The 25,532-nt window shown below is 36.2% G+C and overlaps 3 protein-coding genes across 3 annotated transcripts in view; 2 read left to right on the top strand and 1 right to left on the bottom strand.

Moving 5' to 3' along the window:
• Positions 1–726: 726 nt before the first annotated feature.
• On the bottom strand, positions 727–3,375 carry LOC113319473. Its single transcript, XM_026567726.1, has 2 exons — positions 3,081–3,375; positions 727–2,309 (listed from the first exon to the last, which is right to left on the bottom strand). Exon 2 carries the CDS (start codon positions 2,259–2,261, stop codon positions 1,140–1,142), a length of 1,122 nt encoding a protein of 373 aa, XP_026423511.1. The 5' UTR covers positions 2,262–2,309; positions 3,081–3,375; the 3' UTR covers positions 727–1,139.
• Positions 3,376–5,857: 2,482 nt separating this feature from the next.
• LOC113319489 (26S proteasome non-ATPase regulatory subunit 10-like) overlaps positions 5,858–25,532 on the top strand; it is a 42,525-nt gene continuing 22,850 nt past the window's right edge. Inside the window, exons 1-2 of the mRNA XM_026567744.1 lie at positions 5,858–5,939; positions 6,045–6,095. Coding sequence (XP_026423529.1) covers positions 5,918–5,939; positions 6,045–6,095 — 73 coding nt within the window. The 5' untranslated portion in view covers positions 5,858–5,917. The remainder of the gene's footprint in view (positions 5,940–6,044; positions 6,096–25,532) is intronic.
• Positions 20,763–21,755, top strand: LOC113324562 (fructokinase-2-like). The gene has a single exon (XM_026572876.1). The coding sequence runs from the start codon at positions 20,772–20,774 to the stop codon at positions 21,753–21,755; it is 984 nt and encodes a 327-aa protein (XP_026428661.1). The 5' UTR covers positions 20,763–20,771.

Below are 25,532 nucleotides of genomic sequence, written 5' to 3'. Positions count from 1 at the left end.
GGAATTGATTATGTTTATGACGGCTCAAAACTGTTGTACATTTCCGCCATTAATGAATCTTCGACAGTTTAGAATCGTCACTGAAACAATCGAAAAATTAACGACTGTTTAGGGTCGTCACTGAAAATTTTCAATACCATGAGACTTTTCATACAGCTCTGGGCAGAAAAAAAAATCAGACACAAAATTGCAGACAAAAAATCTGGAAAAAAAAGAATTAAACTCTAATTAAATCATATTATCTCTAATTAATTAAGATTATCACTAATTATTTAGGGACATTTTAGCCATTTAGAAAATATTTTTTTAAGGGGTGACCCAAATTAGAATTGGGTGACATTTTTTGTCCTCTAGTGCAAGGCCCCCAATTAAAATGTTTGGCCCCCAATTAAGCTAGGGTATATATGTTTGCTGGTAGACTACTCCATGTGAACACTAGGCACTGCCTTTTGTGTGGAAATTTGCACCCGGTGAGAATGATTTTTCATCTTCTCAAATCACATTTTATTAACAAAAATAATTGAAGGCGGCAGAGCAATCCTTTCCGGCTGTTAGGAGCTGGTAACAACGATAAACGGAGGGAGGGTTTTAGAGACATGGAAATGTATCTCCATTTGCTTAAACTCAGAGAGGCACTATTAACTTGAATTTCTCAACAGGATGTTCTATGGAGTTGATGGTTTTGTTGTCTGAAAAACAATCTAGAATAATGCTCCTCTCAATCAATTCCTGCAAGTAATCTTATCATCCGGGATTTATTTATCCAACGGTAAAATTTCCCCTGACCATCTCCAAATAGATTCAACCAAGGATTGTAACATCTGCTTGGTCAAATCCTAGCATAGGAAAATGATGCAACATATCTATACAGGCAACAAATAGGAAGAGACACCTGTGCTGGCAAGTCTGGCAGAGCATCAAGTGTTCGATATCTGTGTAGTTATATCTCAAGCCTGCATACTTGCAAAATTAAAACCAAAATATGCTTGTCTCAAAAACTACAACTAATATCTATATCAGTATATATAATATGCTACTTTTTGTATTGCTGAGTTCTGATGGACCTAGATTGTTTACCCAGTTAAAAGGATTTAAAGGCTTCTAAGACCAGATGTTATGTATATGTGTTGATCCCCACCTCATAACCTAGGCGAGAACCATGTCTTACCACATTTCAAACATTCCAACTGATAGCCGGCAGCACGTCCTGGTCTGAGGATGTTGCTGTGCAGACCCACTTTCTTCTCACTGCATCTTGGGCACGGAATATCCGCCGTATCCATATGTTGCTCCTCTGGTTCTTCTTTGGCTGCTTTCTCTTCTGCTGACAGACATCCTTTCCTTAACTCCTCTGCTGTCATCTCCACAACTGCCGAAGCTTCCAACTCGCCATCAATCAAACGTCTAGCCAAATCTACAGTACTCTTCAGGTTAAAACGCAACTGTCGCATTTTTTGCTGATACTTAGCCAAATTCTCACCTCGAGTTCTAAAACAGGCCTTCTCTAGAGCAACTAACGCTGACATAACAACCTTAGGATGGTGATCTCTGGATGCTTTGTAGGCAGTACAGTTTATTTCCTCGAAAAGCAGTCCCAAGCATTTATCTCTCACATCATCTCCTGTAAGTGCCTTGGCCAAAATTGCATCAATATCATAAGCATCCTCCTCTACAGGTATATGTGGTTGATTTTCCTCCACCTCCTCCTCCATAATCTCAGCTTCCTCCAAAGAATATTCGGCTTTCTCCTCTTTCATCTCCATGTCATATCCCAACAGTTGTTGAGTTTTCAGCAGATGATGATCAATTTCAACTTGTTTATGCTTCTCAAAATCCCTATCGGTTATCCACCATAGTACTTGTTCCTCATGATCATAAACCCTTAGTACAATGAAGCCAGGATGCTGTGTACGAACAGGAACTTTGTCCACCGAGGGAACAAAATGCACTTTACAAGGGTGCATCAAACACACACTGGGAATCTCTTGTTGGTGAAAACTGTAGAACAGCTCCCTATCATCATACCGTTGCCACATTCTACCATATCTATCTGCCACATCCTCCGGTCTATACAAATACTGGCACATAACCATCAATTCCCCATCACTGTCTTCTGTTATATGCTTGATAATTGCAATTTTAGGCTTTTCATTTTCACCATCTGGAGCTATAAAAGTAGGATCACCAACGTCGAAGCTAAACTTCTTATTCTTAAACGAGTTGCAGTAAGATTTCCCTGAAGTCATCTCTGAAGTTGACATCTTCAATAGTAAGTTGTCTTAGTCGCTACACAAGTTGCAATCCTTCCCCTGTGAAAAGATTTTAAATGTCAGGCACATTCATTCTCCAATACCAGTCCTAAATTCATCAATGCCCACAACAAATACTAGCAAATCAGCAAAACAATCTGAAGGGCTATTTCGCGACTGATCAACCCAAAGATTTTCTCCATGGTACAAACAAATTAAGCCTATCAACTCATACACACTATTCATGCTGGGAAATTGCCTCCACGTTAACATACAGGTCTATGACTATGGCAACTCTTTTCTTACACATTCCTATAACATACACACTAATTTCCCATTTGAGATTCTAATTGATTTGTTAGCATGCCGTACCCAGTCTTTACCTAATTATCACATACTCAAAATCATAATAGTTAAATCAAAATTAGGGAAACTTAAACAAAATAAACACTGATCGGATTTCCTTGAAATTAGTCTGCTTCTCTTCAATCAATAGAAAATTACACCCAACACAAACAAAATTTGAACAAAAAATTAACACAAAATTAGACCTAGGAACAGAGAAATGCAAGGAGAAATTAACAAACAAAATTAAACCTAAAACAAACAAAATTAGAAGAACAAATCAATACAAAATTAGACCTAAAATTTAAGATTTCTGTATCTTCCAGAACAAAAGGGGGAAAATGGCCATTACATTAAATTAGCACTGTAATTATGCTTAATCTATGTACAGATAACAGTTAGAAAAATTCAATAAATCAAGGAAAAACAAACAAGGGTTTGCCACTATCTCTTGAGAAAAGAGCAGAGAGCTAGAAAAATTAGTACCTAATATAATCTTGGTCTGTGACTGATGATGATGAGTGCTTCTTAGTAACAAGCAAAAGAAAAAGGAAAAAAACAGAGAGTGAGAATGAGGGCTTAAATGGTAAGAGAAGTTGGAGAATGTAGTAGAATATGAAAAGGGCAGAAGAAAAAAAATGAAGTTTACATTTTCTGAGAATGAGGAATTTGAAACAACTTGAAAAATGGGTTTTGAAAACGAATGAGGTGTGAAGAAGATAAGACTGAGAAGAAAATAAAGTAAGTTTTGAGTGGAGAATTAGTGAATGAAACGGACTGGCAGGTAAAAAACAAATGACAGGCATTCGTAGAAACTGTTGGTTTTGCAGAGGAAGCTTGGCAGAGAAGATATATAGCTAGAAGAGGAAAAGAGTCAATGGCGGTGGTGGGTCGTTTTTGACGTGACAGGACAGGGCCACGTGATTTTGTTTTGATATGCAGCAGAGCTGATAGAGGTGACTGGTGAGGTGCTAGTGCTACCTTCAAACACTAGACTGTGATGGTCTGTCTATACACCACCACCTAAGAAAGCTCGTGGAACTATATCAATTGACATGTTTGGTATAACTACAAGTTTGGGTTAATTTTCATGGTCAAATCTAAAATTAGTTTACCTCACTAAAATTATATTTATATTTATTTATTGTTCCAAAGAAATCATTTTAAAAATGTGAATTCCTCACTAAATTGATTTATTTATCGTTTCAAAGAAATTATTTTAAAATTAAGAATGTGTTTGGATGTCAGGAGCAAAAGGTAATTTCGGAAATTATAAGTAAATAATGATTGCTTTACGAGTGACGGAGTCAAAGTTTATTGTTCCGGGGATCAAAATCAACGAGACCTACATTTTCAGTTTCCTCCTACCCAATTTGCCCCCATAAAATGGCTGAAATTACTAGAATACTAAGCATATTTACAGTGAAGTTTCAAAACAAGTGGGGTCCGTAGACCCCATTTGTCTCACTGTGCCTCTGTCCCTGTGCTTTACTGAAAGTATTATTATCATTTTATTTTTAGAAGTCGTTTCAAAGTAGTATGTTTATATAATTTTTTTGACAGAATCCTCGTGATATAGGCAGAGGTATTTGAATCATTTTGATTCGATGTGCAACACATTACGGATAATAGAGAAGAGTCATTGCCCGGACAATAAAACTTTGATGGGTCAACAGAAAACTCGGAACTCGGATAAACTGATTTTTAAAGTCATTGTTTTAGGTGCCCCTGATTCATTGTGTTATGTGTATTTGTGGTAAAAGCAATGTAGAACAGCTAGGAATCACCTAATTTTTAGAGTCATTAGTATAAATAGTTTATCTCACTAATTATTTTCTATCTCAAGTAATCATTTTAAAGTTGAGAAGTGGATAGGAGCCAGAAACATTTTCGTTTTTTCCTTCTCAAAGGTATACGTCGATTATGTGAACCAAAATAATTAAAAACATGCTTCGTAAAAAGTAAATTTTTCTTATTTTTAAAAATCATTTTCAAATTATATTCACAGCTAAGCAAAGCTCGTGGAACCAGTAATATGTTTGGTATAACCGTGATTTGAACTAATTCCTAGAGTCCCAGCTAAAAAATAAGTTAACACTAAGATGTAGAAGGTGTTGGATTTTAAAAGCAAAATTTAATATAGCTTGCTTCGTTTCGAAGTAGATTTTTTTTTCTTTTTTTTTAGAAGTCATTTCAAAGTAATATTTTCGGATAATTGTTTTGACAAGTTCCGCATGATATAAGATATTTTTGAATCTCTTTGATTTGATGGACACATCTTACGAATACTAGAGAATAGTCACTACCCAAACACCAGAGCTTCGATAAATCTACCAAGAAATATGATTGAAGGAAAATCCAAGGATACGTACATTTCCCAAAGTGTATTTTAGGAGCCACCGGTTTAGTGGTTCCGGGAATCCATGATAAAAATAATATATCATCGAACAAGTCAGGGCCACCTTATTTTTAGGGATATCAGTAAAGTGTAAAGATAATTTCCAAATAATCAAAATTAAGAGGGTGGTCAGATGTTAGAAATAAGTTTACTTTTTCCTCCCATAAGTAAAATTCAATTCCGGGACCAAAATAATCAAAACTTACTTTACAGAGAAAAAAAAAATGCTTGTAGAAGTCATTTCCATATTATATTCTCAAACTATTATTTGGTTTTTTGACTTTAATTTGTCCAAAGGTAACTCCTTAAAATGGTTCCAAATGTAAGCAATTTCCATTCATAAGTTTTGAAGCAAAATTAGGATTTTAACTTTTAGCTTATAATATTCAGACATTTTTTAACTTGGTAACTTTTTTAGCTTCTTAAATTCCAAATAGTCTCTAACATAATTTCTAACTTTTCTAATTAAGTCGTACGGTTAATTTTGTTTCCAGAAATCACTTCCAAAGTAACATCAAACTATTATTTGGCTTTTCGATTTTAATTAGGTCCAAAAATAACTTTTAAATGATTCTAGTAGGCAAATTCAAATCAAAAAGTCCGAAGCTAAAATATGATTTTAACTTTTTAGCTTCTAAAATTCCAGACAGCTTCCAAGCACACCTACCTAGAGAATTTACCGTGGACTCTATTCAACCCTAGGAGCAAAGACGTGTCGAGCATTTACCATATTCAGACTATTCAGACTGACATCCATCCTAGTCCAACAGCTGCTTCAGTGTACTCTCTGAGTCAGTCCAATCCATCCTTGGCGCTTCTTCTTTCAAAAGCAATTTTTTTTCCTCTTCGCCTTCTCTCTTCCTCCTCCTACCCGTTTCCCAGAGCGAAAAACCCTCTTTCTTCTTCATCTTCCTCTTTTCTCACCATGGAGAACAATCCAGCTGCAAGTCCGTACAACCTATAACCCCAATTAGAGTTTTGTTTCACACTTGTTTTCTCTTTCATTTTTATGGTTGGAGTACTAATCCGTCTGTCTGGTTGTTTATTTGCAGCTAAGATGTTCCTCAATGCTGCTCAGGTTGGTGAACTCAAACTCCTCAAACGTAAGCACTTGAATTTTTCATTTATTTCCATAGTTTCTCCTCTTTTATTCTCCTTTGAGAAAGGGTCACTGAATCTACATTCTGTTTTATGTTTGCAGCCGAATTTGGTTTTCCATGATACATTTACTCCACTTCACGCATCTATTCATTCCCAATCCTGGCAGTGCGTGGAGCTATTACTGAAGGTAGAAATATTTTTCGACATTCTTGTTAGAATTTGTTAACATCTATTTAGACTAGTATTGAATGATTCGGACTATTACTTGTCAAATTATGTACAGTTTCTGTAAACTCTATCCTATTCTATCCATGCAGATTAAGTATCTTTTCTTGATTTCAGATGTAAATTAGTGAAATTTCCATGTTCCTCTTGGTTTCATTTCTTTTGAATGGGTTCTTAGCGAGTAGTGACGGTGTTTTTATCATACATGTATATCTAAGGATTCTTTGGTGTTGTGTTTGTTGGGTTCCTCAGTATGTTTCCTAAAGCATTTTTGGGTTTGTAAATATGCCCTATATAACTTGTTCTTGTAAATATTTTTGTCATCTGTGTAGGCAGGTGCTGATCCAAATGGTGCACCAGATGGAATAAAAGCTCTTCCACTTGCTGCGGGGGTAACAAAATTATCAAGCTGCTTGTTGATGCTGGTGCAGATCCAAATGTTAAAAACATAGTTAGCTGATTTTACTTTTGGTCTCTCTTCATTTGCCTAGATTATTTCTTCCTTGTTCTAGAAGTGCAACTTACTTGATCCTCTCTTTAGTATTCTATTGTGTTTTCTTAATATAAAAAGAAGTGGTGATTTGCTATGAGATGATTTTTTGGATTTTAAAAGTAGACTTTTTATGGAAGGTGAAATAAGAATGCGTACACCTTCCAAGGATTAATTAGTGATTTCTAAGCATTCATAAAATCAAATGCAATACAAATTGGATCATTTGAGAATTGCAGGGAACGTCTACATTTATACTAGAAGTGTAGGTCTCTCAATTCATGATCTAGGAACGTAATAGGGTACAAGCCTATATTTCCATCCTGTTCCTTATATGCTTATTTCAAAATTTTGAATCAAATTTTAGAACAGTGGCTTCTTTTGTGCCTCAACCACACTGTTTTACACAAGAAAAAGAGCATCTTTGTTCCTCAAGAATCAGTGTCACCTATGCTTATCCTATAAGCAACTTAATTGTGCATCTTAGTTGATTTTTTTAAAGTTGTTGCATAGTGTAATTTGTATCCAGAGGCACTTGTTTCTCGTATGGTTTAGTTAGGATGGGAAACCACTAACGTTCACAATTTCCACGTTATCTTTGCATATTCCCAAATGTGGAAATTGATCTTAAAGTTTTGTCGGTTCTTAGTCTCTATCTTTCAACCTGTCTTGTGTGTTTTTTTCTCCCATTGATGGGTTGATCGATCTAGTGATTTGCTTTTCAGGCCCTCAGCATAAAACCTGGTGATGCAGCTGTGCTATCCAACAGGAGTTTGTGCTATGTGTACTTAAACAAAGGAAATCTTGCTTTTGAAGATGCTACACTATGCTTGTTGGAAAAACCAGACTGGCCTAAGGCGTTTTTTAGGGCGGGCGCAGCACTCAAATTGCTGAATGTAAATATTCGTCAATTTTCATATTTGTCAATTGTTCCTTGTCGGTTTATTTTCTTCTCTTCTTTTTTTACTGAAATCCTTTTGTATAAGTATTGCTCCAGAGGCTTGATGAGGCAGCAGTTGCCTTTTCCGATGGCTTGAAACTGGATTCTGAAAATCGAGAGCTTCAAGATGCATTAAGGTTAGGTACCATTATACTTATTACCTTCTGCCTTTTCATTTACTACTTGTAGTATTCCTGCTTAGCAAGTTTACCATTTGCGTCGGAACCTTCCTTGATTGGAGAGAAACATTGAACTGCTAGATGTTGATTACATGACCAATAACCATCAACACAGTGGAGGTTGATTGGGGTTCCTTTCGTACTTTGTTGTTAATGTATATTATGTAGCAACACAGAACCATGACAGTTGGTTCTTATGATTTGTTTCTCATATTGTTTGACTATTTCTAATTCTATTTCACATTCTTGTTTCTTACAGGGAGGTAACTTTTGACAAATTGAAGGCCATCAGTGTCCCACTTTAGATAGCAAGGCTGTTAATTCCGAAACCTTTTTCTGGTGGAAGTTTTTTTTGTAACGTTATGTATAAAGTTCAAAACTTGTTAAAGTAGCTCTGAAAGTATCAGGTCTTATGAAGCATCCGGCTAGTCTTTTTTTGCTGGGGAGGTTTCTTATTTTGCTGTGAAGTTCTCCTTTCTTATTATGCTCTACTATTTGAAAGCTTTAAAATGCAAATTTGTAGATTGGTTAGCCTGCTCTGGGCTTTTCTAGTATGAAAAGCTAATTACGGAACTTGAGCTTTGGAATGATCCTCTGGATTTAGTTCCATAGACGAATGCACAAGGTTTATAAATAAGAGGAAGGAATATCTAATACAATAGCCCTTGCATCATTCTCACAGGTTGATTTTTTCCCTTGCCTGCATCTCTAATTGCCTTGCCTGAGTCTCTAATTGCTTGGCTGTCTTTTTTTCGGGCCTTTTTTGTTTGAAACTGCGTGTTGGATTCTAGAGGAAATGTAGTTTCAGTTCATAATATTACCAACGTCACTCTCACAATTGATATCTCAAAGCACGGCTCCAAAGGAACTTGTGGAAATTGAACTATTGTCCTTACCTATGATGGACTTTATAAATATCCTTATCACACAATCTATCCCTCTCCTTGGACAAGCCCATCAGGGGCCCAATAACAAATTAAGGACTTTCAAATGAATCCTGATTTTGGGAATACTGAAATCTTACTAGGCATACTGCATAAAGACAAAAAAAGGTTGTGAAATAGCAAAATCAGATTACCTCTTAACCCAAAAAAAATTTAATGGCAAATCTGCCCTTTACGTATTAGTGTTAGTAATATAAATTAATGATTAAATATTTTGTTTAGTGATTAAGATAATTTTCAGAATTATAAAGGTTGTTTAGATGATTTTTTGGATCATGGTTCGGCAAAACAGGTTGAGGTTCGGCTCACATCTATGAGCCGAATCTACCAATTGATGAACGGTTCGGCTCACTGAATCTGTTTACTGCATGCACCGAACCTATAATTTTCAATTCCAACCCTTTTGCTAGACACTAGTTCGGCTTATATGAAAGTTTTCATAGTAAGCCGAACAACATCCTGAATAGCTCGGAAAAAAAATAATTACTGGTTCGGCTTATATTTCGAAAATCGTATGAGCCGAACATCAATTTGTTATTTTTTGGGTTAAAATACTGTTATTGGTTCGGCATATATTGAGAATATTGTAATAGCCGAACCTCGTAAATGTGCTAGGTTCGGCACATATTATGATTATCGAATACGCCGAACCTCTATGCATCTCTATCTGTGACTAGGTTCGACTTGAAATTTCATGTCGAACTGTAGATATGCACTTACAGGAAGCTTTTGTGAAGAACAGTTCGGCTAAAAACGCAACTCAATTTTGAGCCGAACCCAACACTGTAACCGTGATTTAATCGATGAAAAACAGCAAATAGGAGATTGGGTTTGTAAAACTTGCTTTCTTATCCTCATTTCCGGAGTTGAAGATGCAGTTGGTTCAATTTCTGGTTCAATTGGTGGTTGATTTTCAGTTTCTACACCTTCATCTTCAATTGGTTCTTCTTCTTCAATTGATGGATTAGAAGACGATTTGGTTTGCCTAGTCCCTGCTTTTCTTTGTACGAGTCATTATGTGGTTGAGTTTAATCGACGATCAAATTTTTACGGATCGATAATTAATCACGATGATGAATTTTTTTTCGCAGGAGGGGGAAGAGTTCGGCTAGAGGAGGAGGAAGAAGAAGAGATGGTAAGGGAAACTGATTTTGATTTTTTAGAAAACTGATTTTAGATTTTTGTATTAAGGGTATATAGGTAATTGAACTACCCATAGGGTACCTATAAGGTCACCCAAGATGTGACTATTGTTTTGTATGCCTAGAAAGATTTAGGTATGCCCAAAATCAGGGTTCTTCCAAATATACCTCTTGTATATATTTCAACAATAACAAATCAAATCAAAATTCGTTTATTAGCGGAAATTAAAAACCGAAGGAGAGAGAGATCCAACTGAATCTTAGCTCGTGAAATTTTTCTTCGAAGTTTTCCATTTCAATCTACGATTCGGAGGTTGAAATTCATCTTCTCCTCCTTCTTCTTCATCATTCGTGCAGCAAGATTCATCAACGAATCGGAGATTTTAGCTCTGTTTAACTGAAATTTCCATTGACAACAGAATTCACTGGATCTGTCTTTCTGAAACAAATTGGTACTGTTGATGTTTATTTGAAGATTCATATAGTTGTTTTTGATGATTGCATGTTCGTTTCATTCATATTTATGTACATTTTTTGTTTTTTTGTTATTAATGCAGAGATCGTGATTTATGTGGGAAGATTGATTTCGTGATTATTCCGTTAGATAGATTGGTTGATATTCATATAGTTTGATGTCGAGATCCTTATTCTTCTATTAAACAGGTATTTTTTAATTTTTGATTTGTTAGTTACACTTTCTTTTTCTTAAATCTGCTCATCAACTTAGGTTTTTATGCTGAAATGTTGAAGAATCTTGTTTGTGATGAAATTTAGACACTACTGATTATGTTTTGATGAAATTTAGATATTATTTTGGATCAACCTTGACTGTTGATACAAAAAATAAGATGATTTTTAGTTTATTTTGGATCAACTGTTGTTGTTGATCCAAATTTCTGAACACAAAATGTTTGTATTTTGTGTTTTTATTTTGCAGGTAATCATGATGCATTCATTCTTGTTGATAATTTAACTTTTCTTTATGTTTCTCACATTCTACATTGAATTTAACTTTCACGAGGGGGCATAGCCCCCGAGTGAGGTGCGACGTAATACTATATGTAGCTTAGGGTAGTTTAGACTGCTTCTTCTTGGTTTGCATTGAAATTCATGCTTTAACTACCTCTTATTTGGTCAAATATGATATTTTTGCACAGATTTATTGGATCAACTGTGATTGATTACAAATATTTATTGGATCAACTGTGACTGTTGATCCAAAACTATGATTGCTTACACAGATTATTGGATCAACTGTGATTGTTGATCAAAAAATGTTATTGTTGATTCATATTTATTGGATCAAGTGTGATTGTTGATACAAAACTGTGATTCTTGATCCATATTTATTGGATCAACTGTGACTGTTGATCCAAAACTATGATTGCTTACACATATTTATTGGATCAACTGTGATTGTTGATTCATATTTATTGGATCAAGTATGATTGTTGATACAAAACTGTGATTCTTGATCCATATTTATTGGATCGACTGTGACTGTTGATTCTATATTTTCTGAATACCACCATTTGTTTATTTTTTATTGCAGGCTAAAGATGGTTGTTGCATAGTTCAAATTTTGCAATCAGACCATCTCGCATCCTATTTCAGGATCAATTACTGTAAAGGAGATGATAAGTGTGGTGAAACAAAAGTGGCCTTATGTTCCTTAAGACCTCATTCTTTTGGTTACACTGTAGAAGGGATCTCAAATGTTATCAATCATGATTTGGATTTGAGTTTTTTCATTAACTATGCACATCACAAGAGATTGACTTGGTGAAGTTTGAAATCCAGTTAAGGACCTGTGTTGATTCTATTTCTTCATCATCTTCTTCTGCTCCTGCTCCTGCTTCTTCGTCATCATCAAGTTGTATTTCAAGCGATGAGATAGTTGAATTGGAAGACGTCACTGATGATGTGTGTTTGATCAAAAAGGTCCCGAAGAAGTCTGATGCTCGGGTCAACATCTTAACTGGAGTAGGGCAGTTGTTTGAAGATGGTATTAAAGAAGTGATAGGCACATTTATGTGTCTTATATAATCTCAATTGTATATTATTGGTGCTCGAATTTATATTTATTATGGCTTTTTATGTCCCTGTAGGTGTTTTAGAAGAATAAGGATTTGCAGCGAAATTGGCTGAAAATGCGGCGTTTGGACCTCCGTTGATAGAGTGCCGGAAGCGCCCCAGAAGTGTACCGGAAGTACCCCAGAAATGCCCCGGAGGAACCCCGAAAAAAGTGCGGAAAATGCCCCAGAGGACACTTGCTATACGGACCCTTGATTTTGGATAAGGGGTAACCTAATTACTAAGGGGTGACCCATTTCCAGGCAGCTGCTAAAGGGACACCAGGACTGGTTAGGGGGTAACCCATCTTCAACATTTGAAACGTAAAATTTGGCGGGAAACTAGTTCTCACGCCTGGAAGATTTTCGATATAATTGTTTGGGTAGTTTTAAGGAGATTAAAGGGCTGGAAATGTTTGGGATTATTCTATGGACTTATAGGAAGCTAACAGGGGTGAGTTGAAGGGCCAGAAGTGGCTGGAAAATCCGGGAGAGCTAAACAGGGTATACGTGAATATTCTGGGAGATATTCTCGAGAATTTGTTCACAACAGGGACCGGGAATATCTCTGGTGATTGGTTCGGATATATGGAAGTTATTTGAGAATATATCACTACGACGTTGGATTCTATGTTTAGAATATATACAAGGAAATCTCGGTGATTCCTGTGAGAGTAAAGAGAAAATATTCTTGCATTCAACCGAGAGGATTCAGAGTTATGACGGGATATTTTCATCCCTTGTTGGCTATATAAAGAGGTTACGAGACTCATAGAAGGGTTGGAGAGTTTTGGGGGAGAGTTTGGAGTCGAGAGAATCAAAGAACAAAACCATACAGAGAGAAAGTTTCTGCTGGTGCGAGAGAGGAAGAACGGGAAGAACAGACTTGCATCAGCAGTCGTTCTTTGCAAGCGTCTGCGACACTCAGCTGTGGGTCGATTCAACCAGGGAACAGCTTTTCATTTCTGTCGCTCTTGTAACAGCAGTGTGTAACGTTTATATGCGTTGCAAACCCGATTATATTTACATTTTCTCTTGATTGTAAACAACTTTTGAGCATCAATGAATCATTTTGAGAGGTTTTTCATCATGAGTAGCTAAATCCAATCCCAGGGGTGACGGAGGAAGCCGTTCTTTCAAAAGTTATGTGGTAAAATTTATTTAAATTTATTTATGCAACTCTTTTATGATTAATTGCACCGAATAAATATAGAGTAAATGATTTTTATTAATCAATTGTGTTTTCTTGATGGAGTATGCTTAGTAAATTGCTTTTGATACTTCATGCTCGCGATTAACAATGGATGTTTTCAAAATCTAATTTAGGCAATGATTAGAATCACAATTTCCTTTGATTGGAGTTATATGTCTAGAATTGCATGAAAAGAATTGTTATTGAATCACATAAATTTTGGTGGATGGTGGAATCCTGATCCCCAGTAAAAAATCTCTCCCATATTTTGTTAATATTGTGCATATAATTTTATTTATTTAAATCTAAAAAAAAGTTACCTTCACAAGTTCGAGTTTGAACGATACCCCTTACCACTATTACTACAACCACATGAAAAATCTTAAATCAAGAAGTTAAGGATTGTGTTACAAAGTATGAAATAAATAGTGGTCGCAAATACAAAATTGAAGAAGAGTGACCTTGTACGATATACTGTGGAGTGCAAGTTCAAAAAGGAGGAAAATTGTCGCTGGAGGTTTCACGCCTCTCTCCTCGCCAATACAAAAGGTGTATTTCGATGCAAGAGATACATTGGAGAGCATTCATGTAATTTAGCTTGTTCAGACCCATCAAAAGTTAGGATGAGAAAATCGTTTTTGAAGTATATATTGGCAGATGATTTACGAGCATCTAAGAAGAAGAAGACTGCTTCTGATGTTATAGATTTACTCCGAATGGAATATGGAGTTGACCTCACATATAGTCAGGCATACCACGGTTTACAATTCACCAAACAATTTCTTTGGGGTGATGACATCAAGTCTTATTCAGATTTTGTTTGGTATAAAGATGTCATTGAACACTACAATCCTGGAAGCGTCGTGAATTTTGAGTATGATGGTGTGACTCGTCGGTTCAAAAGGTTTTTCGTGGCTTTTGAAGCTTTCATAACTGGTTTCAACAATTACTGCCATCCGATGCTATTTATCGGTTGTACCTTTCTCACTGGGAAGTTCAAAGGTGGTCTTATGGTCGTTTGCGGCAAAACTGGTAACCAAGGTGTGATTTTTAACCTTTTACTTTTTTTCATTTTGTATCCATGAATGTTTAAACTTGTTAGTGAAATGGACTTAGTCCGTCGGAACCAGACTTGGGAGCTTGCTAGTTTTCCTCTAGGGAGTAAGACCATGAGATGTAAATGAGTCTTTAAGAGGAAACATTAGATATATGAAACTGTGGAAAAATATTAGGCTAAGTTGGTAGCTAAAGTCTATAAACTACAAGAAGGCGTAAATTTCCTTGATTCTTATTCACTTGTGACGAGAATTACTTATGTTGAGATGCTAATTGATATTGCTGCCATAAGCAACTTGGAGATACATCTGATGGATGTTAAGACAGCTTTCCTAAAACCGTGAATTAGATAAAAAAAAAAATTTACATAGACAAACCTGAGGACTTTGTAGTGAAAGGTTATGAAGACAAAGTTTGTAAGTTGAACAAATCTTTGTATGGTTTATAAAATAAGCAGGTAAACAGTGACATGGAAAATTTTGATCATGTGATAATGTGTAGTGGATTTAAGTTAATGAATCTGACAAGTATATTTACAAGTAACTTGTTAAGGATGCCTGTGTGATTGTATGCTTGTATGTTGATGATATGCTTATACTTGATACAAACATAGATGTGATTAATTCCACTAAAAACGTACAATGAATGAGAACGTTGACTTGAAAGACTTAGGCCCTTTTGATGTAATCTTAGGGATGAGGATTAGAAGATAATCAAACATTTATAGTCTTATTCATTCTCGTTATGTTGAATTTGTGCTTAAGAGATACAATCAATCTGATTGTAAGCCTGCTTTTACTCCATACGATTCTTCTTGTAGACTCAAGAAAAATAAGGGTAATGGAGTATCTTAACTTGAATACTCAAGAGTTATGGTATGCCTGATGAATTTAATGAACTGTAAGAGTCCAGACATTGCCTATATTGTGAGTAAGTTAAGTAGATATACTTGTAGTCCATAGCAAGAGCATTCAAATGCACTAAATAGAGTATTATGGTACCTAAAATACTCTATTACCTTTTATTTGATTTATGAAAGGTATCTTGTTGTCCTTGAGGGACTTTGTGATGAAAAATGGATAGTTGACTCAGAGGAGTATAAGTCTACGAGTGGATATGTTTTCACTCTAGCATGAGGGTTTGTTTTTGGAAGATTTCCAAACAAACATATATTGATAAGTTCATTATGGAATCTGAGAGTATTGCGTTAGATAAATCACGAGAGGGGGCCGAGTGTCTAAGATGCTTTTTAGAAGACATTCCTCTCTGGCATAGGGTTGTGCCAGCTATATCTATACATTGTGTTAGCCAAGATATAATAGCTAAAGATAAAAATAACTAATCTCAATCGGCGTTATTTCCATTGATTGGATAAGGTCCAAGGAGAATATCGCGCAACCTTTGACGAAAGGTTTATCCAAAGAGATGGTTAAAAATTCATCGAGGGTGATGGGACTAAAGCTCATAAATTATCTTGCCATGAAGGATACTCAACTTTGCTGACTGGAGATCTCAAGATCAAGTTTTCGAATGAGACAACTAATTGGTGGTGGGTAAAGGTAAACACTATCATAGAATTTCATTATCTGTCCCTTCCCTATGATGTAGACGTGATAGTGTGACTGCATGTGAAGGATGACTTTTAAGAAGTCTTAATGAGTTATATAGTTTCAATTTAAGATTGAAGTGGGGTGTAGCAGCAACACTCTTGATGGAAACTCACCTATGAGAATATAATCGTTGATTATCTAGAACATTCTGAGAAACATGATATGTCCAGGGCCAAATTGGAAAAAACGGCACGAGCTTGGCAGCACCCTTGGAGATATCATCCGTGGTTGTTATCGAGAATTACATCAAACGCTAGCAGTTCAATACATAGTTCACTGTCTCTAGCAATTAATTCCGGTAATATCTCACTAAGCAAAGGTTCAAGACCTCATGGACACCTATGCCTAAAATGGTATTTCCTGCGCTTTTTTATGTGATTTTCGTTTTAATGGTTTTGGTATTACTGGAACTTAGGACCTAAGGGTCACTAAGGGTTCACTAGTTCATGCTTTTTGACTTTGGTGAAAGGAACCTTTAGTCTCACATGTGAGGAACTAAAGATGAAAGCTCTCTATACTATATGATTTTTGCAATCCATAGTATGACCCTGGGGTCAACACACTGTTGTGTAAGGGAGAGGACGTAGAAAGGACTAGTATGTTTCAACACTTGCACGATCCGTATATCTGTTCAGTATGTTTGGGTCGTGAGATTGGGATGTTGATTTACCAAGATCTATCTGTACTTTCATGTTTTATTGAGGTTTTCATTCATGTGGGGGATTGTTGGAAACAATATTAATTAATTGTTGTTTTAAGGTTTTTAACTAAATAAATTTAATTTTGTTTTCTTTGTGAATGAAACTTATTAGTCCCACATTGTGTAGTTTCTGTTTTTTTAGTAGTTTTAAGAGACTATATAAACCTTTTAGTCCCACATCGGGCAGTTCCTCTTCTTAAGTTGTTTTTGTCAATTATATAAACAAATTCACTACTTTTGTAAAATCTATGGGAAAGGGGTTGCTCTATTTTAGAGGGACCCCAAAGGAAAAATATTTTATAGCGTTTCTTAAGCGTTCGCGATTTTCCTTAACGGTTTTTACGGAGTTGCCAAGCTCAAGTTTGAGCATCTACTACATATGCTAATAGTGTAGTAGTAGGGTGTTTTATCCTGGAGATATCCGTCCTGTGAGGGTTATAGCATCACTCTTGAGTGTAGCCGGACGCTAATGTCTTAATGGCAACGTGTTTAACACGTGACTCACTCTGTTTTTCCAAAGTTTTGCCTTGTTGCTGTTGGGGATTTGGGGAGCTCGTCTGTTTCATCAAATAGATCACTTCCACTATAAAGGAGCTAAGTATCAATAATTTTTGCTTATTTGATTTTTTCCTTGTTTTTGATTATTGAACCCAACACCATCCACTTCACCAGTTGTGCAAATCCCATGTATTAGAATATTACATGTGAAAACATCAGGTTGAATACCTGTCTGAGTCATTTTACCAAAAACTTCAAAGGCTTGTTCAATCTTATCTTGAAGACACAACCCTTTAATCAGTGTATTGAAAGTGACTATATCAGGATTATAACCTCTCTTTAATATCTCTCCAAGCAAACAAAACCCATGATCAACTTTTCCCGATTGACAACAGCAATTAATCAAAATGTTGAATGTAAATATGTTAGGGTTTACTCCAACAAAAGTCATTTTCTTATACAACAAAATGATATCCGAATAACACTGGATCTTAGTTGCGGACACTTGCAAATATTCAGTAAAAAACAGTGGCTCTCCTATTATCATAAACAAACATAAAGAAATACTTGCTTCATTTAAAGATAAAAGTGTAAATGCTTTATATTATTCCTCATCTTATACCACAAGTTATATATTGTACGAATGTGCCTCAAATGCAACAATCAAGCAATGTATAACTCTTTTTGCTTTCAAGGCAAGATTGTATCCTTATTCCAGTACATTTTGATTGATTCAAGTATATTCAGACTACACAGAAGAAGAAAGAATCACGTCATAATGTACTTTATTCCTTACCTGTCAATTAAATAATGTATATGCTGTTTACATTCCGCCTTCATAATCTTTCACATTTTCTTATGTACTTGTTGTCTTCTTTCTCAAAGATGTTGTTATTTCGCTAGACACCTCTTCAACTCTTCATACTCGCATAATCACTATATGTGTCATATATATCCTGTCAAAGTTGTTGTTCTTTAGCTGTCAATCTAGAGATAAAATTCCTCTCATTCATTTCTTTCAATTCTTTCTCAAGCTAGACAGCTAGTTCTAAACTTCTAATCGAAACTCTCGACCACAATCTATTTTTCTCATTCTCCTCTAGGTAGTAGGAACTATGTCTTGGTGGAAGGATCCTGAGTTGTTTTTGAGTTATGTTACAGGTGAGCCTCGTTTATATAGGCTTAAGAAAAAATTAGGCAGCCCTTTTCCATTTAAAGAGTTCACTTACGAAGGGAGTATAACAAATCAGAATTATCTCTCTTTGATTGACAACTCTTTTCCATGGAGTAAGAGCGATTTTGAAGCTTTGGGGGACTTTCTGTTCAGAAATGACATTAGAGTAAATTGTCAGGGTTTGGTGGTTACCATAACCTATCCTCGAGATAAAACTTTCAAGCCCAACCTGGTCGAGTGTGTTTATTTCTGGTCACATGATGTAGTAAACCTGACTAACTATGGTCTACCTCTTCGACCAGCTCCATTTCGGGATGTTGTCAGTACATGGGAGATCAAGGTTCTGCTCCAGTGGAATCCAGTCCTAAGGAAGACAAATTAGCGAAAGATTTGGCTGCATGTATCAAAGCACGAGATAAAGAGAAGTCGGAGAAACAAGCTTTGGAGAAAATCGTTTCTAGCCTAAAAGCCGCCAATGCCACTCTTAATGACGAAGTACAGCGAGAGAAGGATGACAAGATCTCACTTATCAATAGTCTGGATAAAGAAAAGATTGAAAAGCAAGCTCTATCAGAAAGCATTAATGTCCTAGAAGCAAATAATGCCGCTCTCATTGATGAAGTCAAAAGGGAAAAGGATGATAAGGTCGTCCTTATGAATGACTTGAATCGAGAAAATATAGAAAAACAAGCACTAGAGAAAAGAGTATGTGATTTAGAAGCCAAGAATACTACTCTGAATGATGATTTGCAAAGGCAAAACGATGATTTGGATCGGGAAAAAGCTGAGAAACAAGGTCTGGAAAAAAACAACTCCGACTTAGAAGCAACAATATCCAGACTCAAAGAAGAAGTCACAAATGAAAAAGATGACAAGAGCGCTCTAGTGAATGAACTGGGTCGGGAACAGGTTGAGAAGCAAGGTCTACAAAAAAGAGTTGAAGACTTAGAAGCTACAATTTCAACTCTAATAGATAAACTACAAAAAGAAAAGATTGCTAAAATTTGTCTCCTCAATGATTTGGAACGAGAAAAGGTTGAGAGACAAGCTCTGGTAAATAACACTTCCGGCTCGGAATCAAGAAAATGTGTTCGTGGAGCTGCAGTGAAGAAGAAGAACAACGGTAAGACGACATCTTTTATCAATGGTAGAGATCATCAGGACGAGGCCGACAACATTACCGACTTGAAGGCAAAGGATGAGGGGCATGATGCATTAGATAAAAACATTTCAGACTTATACTGGAAAATCTCCATACTCAAAGATAAAGTGAAAAAAGAGAAAGATGATAAGATATCTCTTATGAATGATCTAAACCGAGAAAAGATTGAGAAACAAGTTATGGAGAAGAGCATTTGTGATTTAGAAATGAGAAATTCTGCTCTCAAAGAAAAACTCAAAAAGGAAAAAGATGATAAAATCTCTCTTATCAATGATTTGGATCGAGAAAAGGTAACGAAACAAGTTTTGGAAAAAATGATTTCTGACTTGGAATCCAAAATCTCTTGCATCAAAGATAAAGTGAAAAAAGAGAAAAATGATAAGATTTCTGTTATCAATGAGTTAAATCGAGAGAAGGCTGAGAAGCAAGCTCTAGAGAAAAGCATTTCTGACTTGGAGTCGAGAAATTCCATCCTCAAAGATAAAGTAAAGCAGGAGAAAGGATATAGTATCGCTCTTATGAATGGGCTGGATCGAGAAAATGCTGTAAAACAAGCTTTAGAGAAAATTATTTCGGATTTAGAATCGAAAAACTCTACTAAAAGAAGTTCCGAGCAGTTTGATGAACGAGAAGAAGAAACCTTTGCATGACTTACGAGCTGTCTGCATCATTAATTTGGATATGCATGCTTGTATTAATTATGTTATGAATCACACTAATTAAGCCTTTCAATCAGAATCTAATAATAATCGACAGAAGAAATAAGAAGAGATTTGTAGAATTTGTTTACGTGGGACAACTCCCTTCATAAACTAATATTAATTATGTGATTTTTTCTAGTGTTCCATGTCAAAGTTGATGATCTCAAGATTAACGTTAATGCTGAATTATGTCGTCAAATATATGTTGCCTTCCATGAACTGCTGCCACCGTTCCTTTACGTAGGAGGTTTTTTCAACTATGAATTATTTCATACAATACTGTCATGAACACAATAAACACATCCTTCCCCATTGCGGTCCATTCCTCAAGAAACCATTGCACGATAGGATTTTGTTTATTATGACCTTATTAGCAAGTAATTAATGTATAGAATCCTAATAGGAATAGGTTGAATGGACTAATTCTAACTCTTATCTAACTCGGATATGTTTATCCCTATAAATAAACCCCTAAGCCCATCCTCCGATCATATCATTCTTAATCACTTTGAATTTTCTTGTCTTTCGTCTCTAGCTAGCTATTTTTATTGTTCTATAATAATCTCAGATAAAATTCTCTCAAGATAAAAAACATGTCGAAGTCATCATCGTCAGAGATTGTGTGTTTTGGTGAGATGTTAATTGATTTCGTGCCAAACGAATCCGGTGTATCACTAGCTGAATCAGCTGGTTTTCTCAAGGCTCCCGGTGGTGCTCCTGCCAATGTTGCTTGCGCTATTACTAAGCTTGGTGGTTCTTCTGCTTTCATTGGCAAGTTTGGAGAAGATGAATTTGGACATATGTTGGTTGATGTGTTGAAAGAGAATGGGGTGAACAGCGAAGGTGTTTGCTTTGATAAGGACGCGAGAACAGCACTTGCTTTTGTAACATTGAAAAAAGATGGTGAAAGGGAGTTCATGTTCTACAGAAACCCGAGCGCTGACATGATGCTGAAAGATTCTGATCTTAACATGGGTTTGATCAAACAAGCTAAAATCTTTCACTATGGTTCTATTAGCTTGATCACCGAACCATGTCGATCCGCACACATGGCTGCCATGAAAGCTGCGAGGGAGGCTGGTGCTTTACTTTCTTATGATCCTAATGTAAGGGAACCACTCTGGCCTTCTGCTGAAGCTTGTCGTGAGGGTATCAAGAGCATATGGTCTAGCGCTGATGTTATCAAGGTCAGCGACGACGAGGTAGAATTCCTAACCCAAGGAGATGCGGCGATGGCAGATGAGAAGAACGTTTTGTCACTCTGGTACGAGGGTTTGAAATTGCTGTTAGTAACTGATGGGGAGAAAGGGTGCAGATACTTCACAAAGCACTTCAGGGGAGCCGTGGAAGGATTCTCGGTAAACACCGTGGATACCACAGGAGCTGGTGATGCTTTTGTTGGTTCATTACTTTGCTCTGCTGCAAAAGATTCTTCAATTCTGGAAGACGAAAGTAAACTGAGAGAAGCTCTAAGAATGGCTAATGCTTGTGGCGCAATCTGTACAACTAGGAAAGGAGCCATTCCAGCACTCCCAGACAATGCTGCTGCACAGAAGCTCATCTCGGGTTCCCCCTAGATGACGAATTCCCTTTTGTTTGACTTTTGATAACCTAGCTCATTCTTTATACGTTGTTTTTAACATTCAGTTTTTCCATACAATTAATTGTTATCTACTTATCTGGTTTACTTCGGGAGAATGTCTATTAACTCTGTTCTATGAGCGATAATTATGATATGTTACACCACTTTATGTTCCATTCTTTTTTCCAGTTTAAATTCTTTTTCCACTTTGTGTTACGTACATTAATCTTTACCTAGACCGACGGTCTTTTATCTGGAGCAAAAATTCCGAAAGAGAATCCAATGGGAATCGTATGTTATCCCCAACGTAGTTAGAAGAACGAGAAGAAGAAGCCTTTGCATGACTAATGACTTACGAGCTGACTGTATCATTAATTTGGATATGCATGTTTGTATTAATTATGTAATCTCCTTTTCGTTACTGTTGTGAAGTAAACTTGGGTTTATACATGAAAATCATAAGAGATATTCAAAACGAAGCACATTACACCTTTCGATCAGAGTTTAATAAATAATCGACAGAAAAAAGTCTGAACAGTTATGTGATTTATTTTCTAGTGTTCCAAGTCTAAGTAAAGTTGATGCGGAAGATTAGAACTGAATTATGTCGTCAAACGTTGCCTCCCATGAACTGCTGATACCTTTCCTTCACGTAGGAGGTTTTTTCAACTATGTCCCAACAAGACCCTTGTGGCGGGCATAAGCGATGAACAGTACGCAAAAGTTTGCACACACGTAAGGCGTGGATCGATGATGATGTTGTACGTACAGCATAATGGTTTTTGAACTTTGTGGTGAAATGAGGCTGATGAGCATAAAAAATGACTGCATAGATTCTGTCATATATGGAATGCGTATTGTTCTAGGTATTGAAATTATTCCTATTCAGTGAATCCCCCGCAAATACCATTATTTTTCCTCTCATTCGCTCTGAGAAATCACTTGCATTTAACCTGCAAAAATCAACAAGTTTTTAGATCGTTTTGCGCGCTCTAAAAAATTTGCAAGACTTAAAATAAAGTTACCTTAAGATATTGCAACCATTGGGTTTCCATTGCAATTTCAAGTAACCATCATCTGGTCTGTTATTTAGATGACAACCCAATAAATGGACAAGCACCAGGAGGATAATATGGTTCCCTAGCTTCTTCCTTTAGTACCCATTGACCATTAAATATATCGCATTCTTGCTCTTCATCCCTAGTACCATTGTAGTTCCCAAGCTTCAAATTAGTAGTACTAGTTGTTACGTTTTTCGGGTTCCCATCCAGTGAATCTTCTTCTCGAACCATTGATGATCTCCAACTTCATGAAGACTGAAGTCCTACAAAAAAACATCAACACTCTGTAAAAACAAAAATGCCTATCAAAAGCAATTTCTTGTTTATAATGTAGGCACCAAATGTGTGCTGGTATTATATTATTAGGGTGCCTTCATAAAGTTAAAGTACCAGAAAACTAAAGTTTGATGTTTCGATAGAAGAAGAAGGAAAGAAAGGATGAGAAAGTGTTGCTCTGGGCATAAGAAAGTGTTGCTGCTTACGAGTAGAGTCTTCTCAAATTATCGGCATGTCCATAATTATTATGGTACTAATAATAATAGAATATCACAACTTGAGCGTTTCGTGAGGGATGAGTGTAAATCAGGAAGGATCAAGAAGCTTGGTGATGGTTTGAAATACTTTGATCAATTGATTCTAGAAAGGCCTTTACCATCTACAAGTACATTTAATCATGTATTAGGATCATTATCCAAAATCAAGTGTCATTCAGATGTCATTTTGTTATATAAGAAGATGATTTTGGTTGGGATAAAACCTGATGTTTCTACAATCAACACTGTCATTAATTGCTGTTGTAAACTAGGCCAAATGAATCATGGGTTTTGTTTACTTGGAGAGATTACTAAGAGAGGTTATCATCCGGATACAATCACTTTCAATACACTGATTAAGGGGTTGTGCTCAGAAGAAAAGATTGATTTTGCTTTTGAAGTGTTTGGTAAAATGACTGACACAGGTATTCAACCTACTGCAGTTACATGTAATACTATTATACATGGGCTGTGTAGAACTGGTGAAGTGGGTCTTGCTCTTCGGTTGAAAAACGACATGTCGAGATGGAAATGCAGACCAGATGTCGTGTCGTATATTGTGATTATAGATACTCTTTGCAAAGGAGATTTAGTTGATGAAGCTTTGGTTCTCTTCTCTGAAATGCTTGGAGATTTTTATGTTGTGCCGGATGTTGTTGTTTACAATTCTTTGATCAAAGGTCTTTGCAATTCAGGCCGCTTGACTGAAGCAAGGAGAATCTTTGATGAGATGGTTGGTAAAGGAATCTCAGGAAATATGGCAACCTATAAGGGTATGATTCACGGTTTTTGCCTACATGGTCGTTGGAAAGAAGCAACAAGATATTTTGATGAAATGATGGATCGAGAGATCTTACCTGATACAATAACCTTTAACATATTAATAGATTCTCATTGTAAAGATGGGATGACGGAGGATGCTTGGGGGTTATTTGAATTGATGGACAAGTTAAACATACAACCTAATCAGATTACTTATAGTTCAATGATGAATGGTCTGTGTTTGGCAGGTCGGTTGCAAGATGCAGTGAAGCTTTTTGACTCGATGGTCCACAGGGGCCTAGACCCAAATGAGTTCAACTACAATGTGTTAATTGATGGGTATTGCAAGAATCGGAAGCTGGATGAAGCTGTGCAGCTATTTAAGAAAATGAAACAAAATGGATTGCAAGTAACAACTGTTGTTTATACTACATTGTTGCGGGGACTATACCGTGATGGAAGATTTGAAACAGCGCAGAGTTTGTTTAATGAGATGCAATCTTGTGGTCAAAATCCAAATAAATTTACATATAGTACGGTGTTAAATGGACTATGCAAGAATGGAAAGATTGGGGAAGCAATAGTATTATTTGAGTCCATGAAAACTACTGGTATCTTACCTGATATTTACATGTATGCTATTCTTATACATGGTTTTTGTCAAGCTGGCAAGTTGGAAGATGCAAGAAAACTGTTTAATAAGATTCCAAAAGAAGGATTAGTTCCTAATGTAATAACATATAACACAATGATGGATAGCCTCTTTCATAACAGGATGTTCTTGGAGGCTGAAAGATTAATTAGTGAAATGGAAGAGAAAGGTTGTTTACCAAATTCGAGAACCTATGATATCCTCATTAAGGGTTTTCTTAAACGAAATGATACTCAGAAGGCTCTGCAATATCTATGCAAGATGCGTGAAAGAAAATTTATGCCAAGTGATTCTGTTGTTTCATTGTTAGTAAACACTTTCTCAACCGATAAAATTAAAAGTCTGGAGGTATTGCAGTGAGACATTGTAATTTACTAGGGTAACAATTTCCAGTAGAGTGTCAACATATTTGGATTAGTATACAGTTTCTCTTAAGTTTTCGTCAATCTTTCTCTGCTTTATCAAGCTCATTCTAACTCTTGACTATGTTCTTTAATAATGGCGTTGCCTCCCATGAACTGCTGATACCTTTCCTTCACGTAGGAGGTTTTTTCAACTATGTCCCAACAAGACCCTTGTGGCGGGCATAAGCGATGAACAGTACGCAAAAGTTTGCACACACGTAAGGCGTGGATCGATGATGATGTTGTACGTACAGCATAATGGTTTTTGAACTTTGTGGTGAAATGAGGCTGATGAGCATAAAAAATGACTGCATAGATTCTGTCATATATGGAATGCGTATTGTTCTAGGTATTGAAATT

This window comes from Papaver somniferum, chromosome 1 (genome assembly GCF_003573695.1).
Source record: "Papaver somniferum cultivar HN1 chromosome 1, ASM357369v1, whole genome shotgun sequence".
Lineage (NCBI taxonomy): Eukaryota > Viridiplantae > Streptophyta > Magnoliopsida > Ranunculales > Papaveraceae > Papaver > Papaver somniferum.
This window is presented reverse-complemented; position numbering and strand designations above follow the sequence as displayed.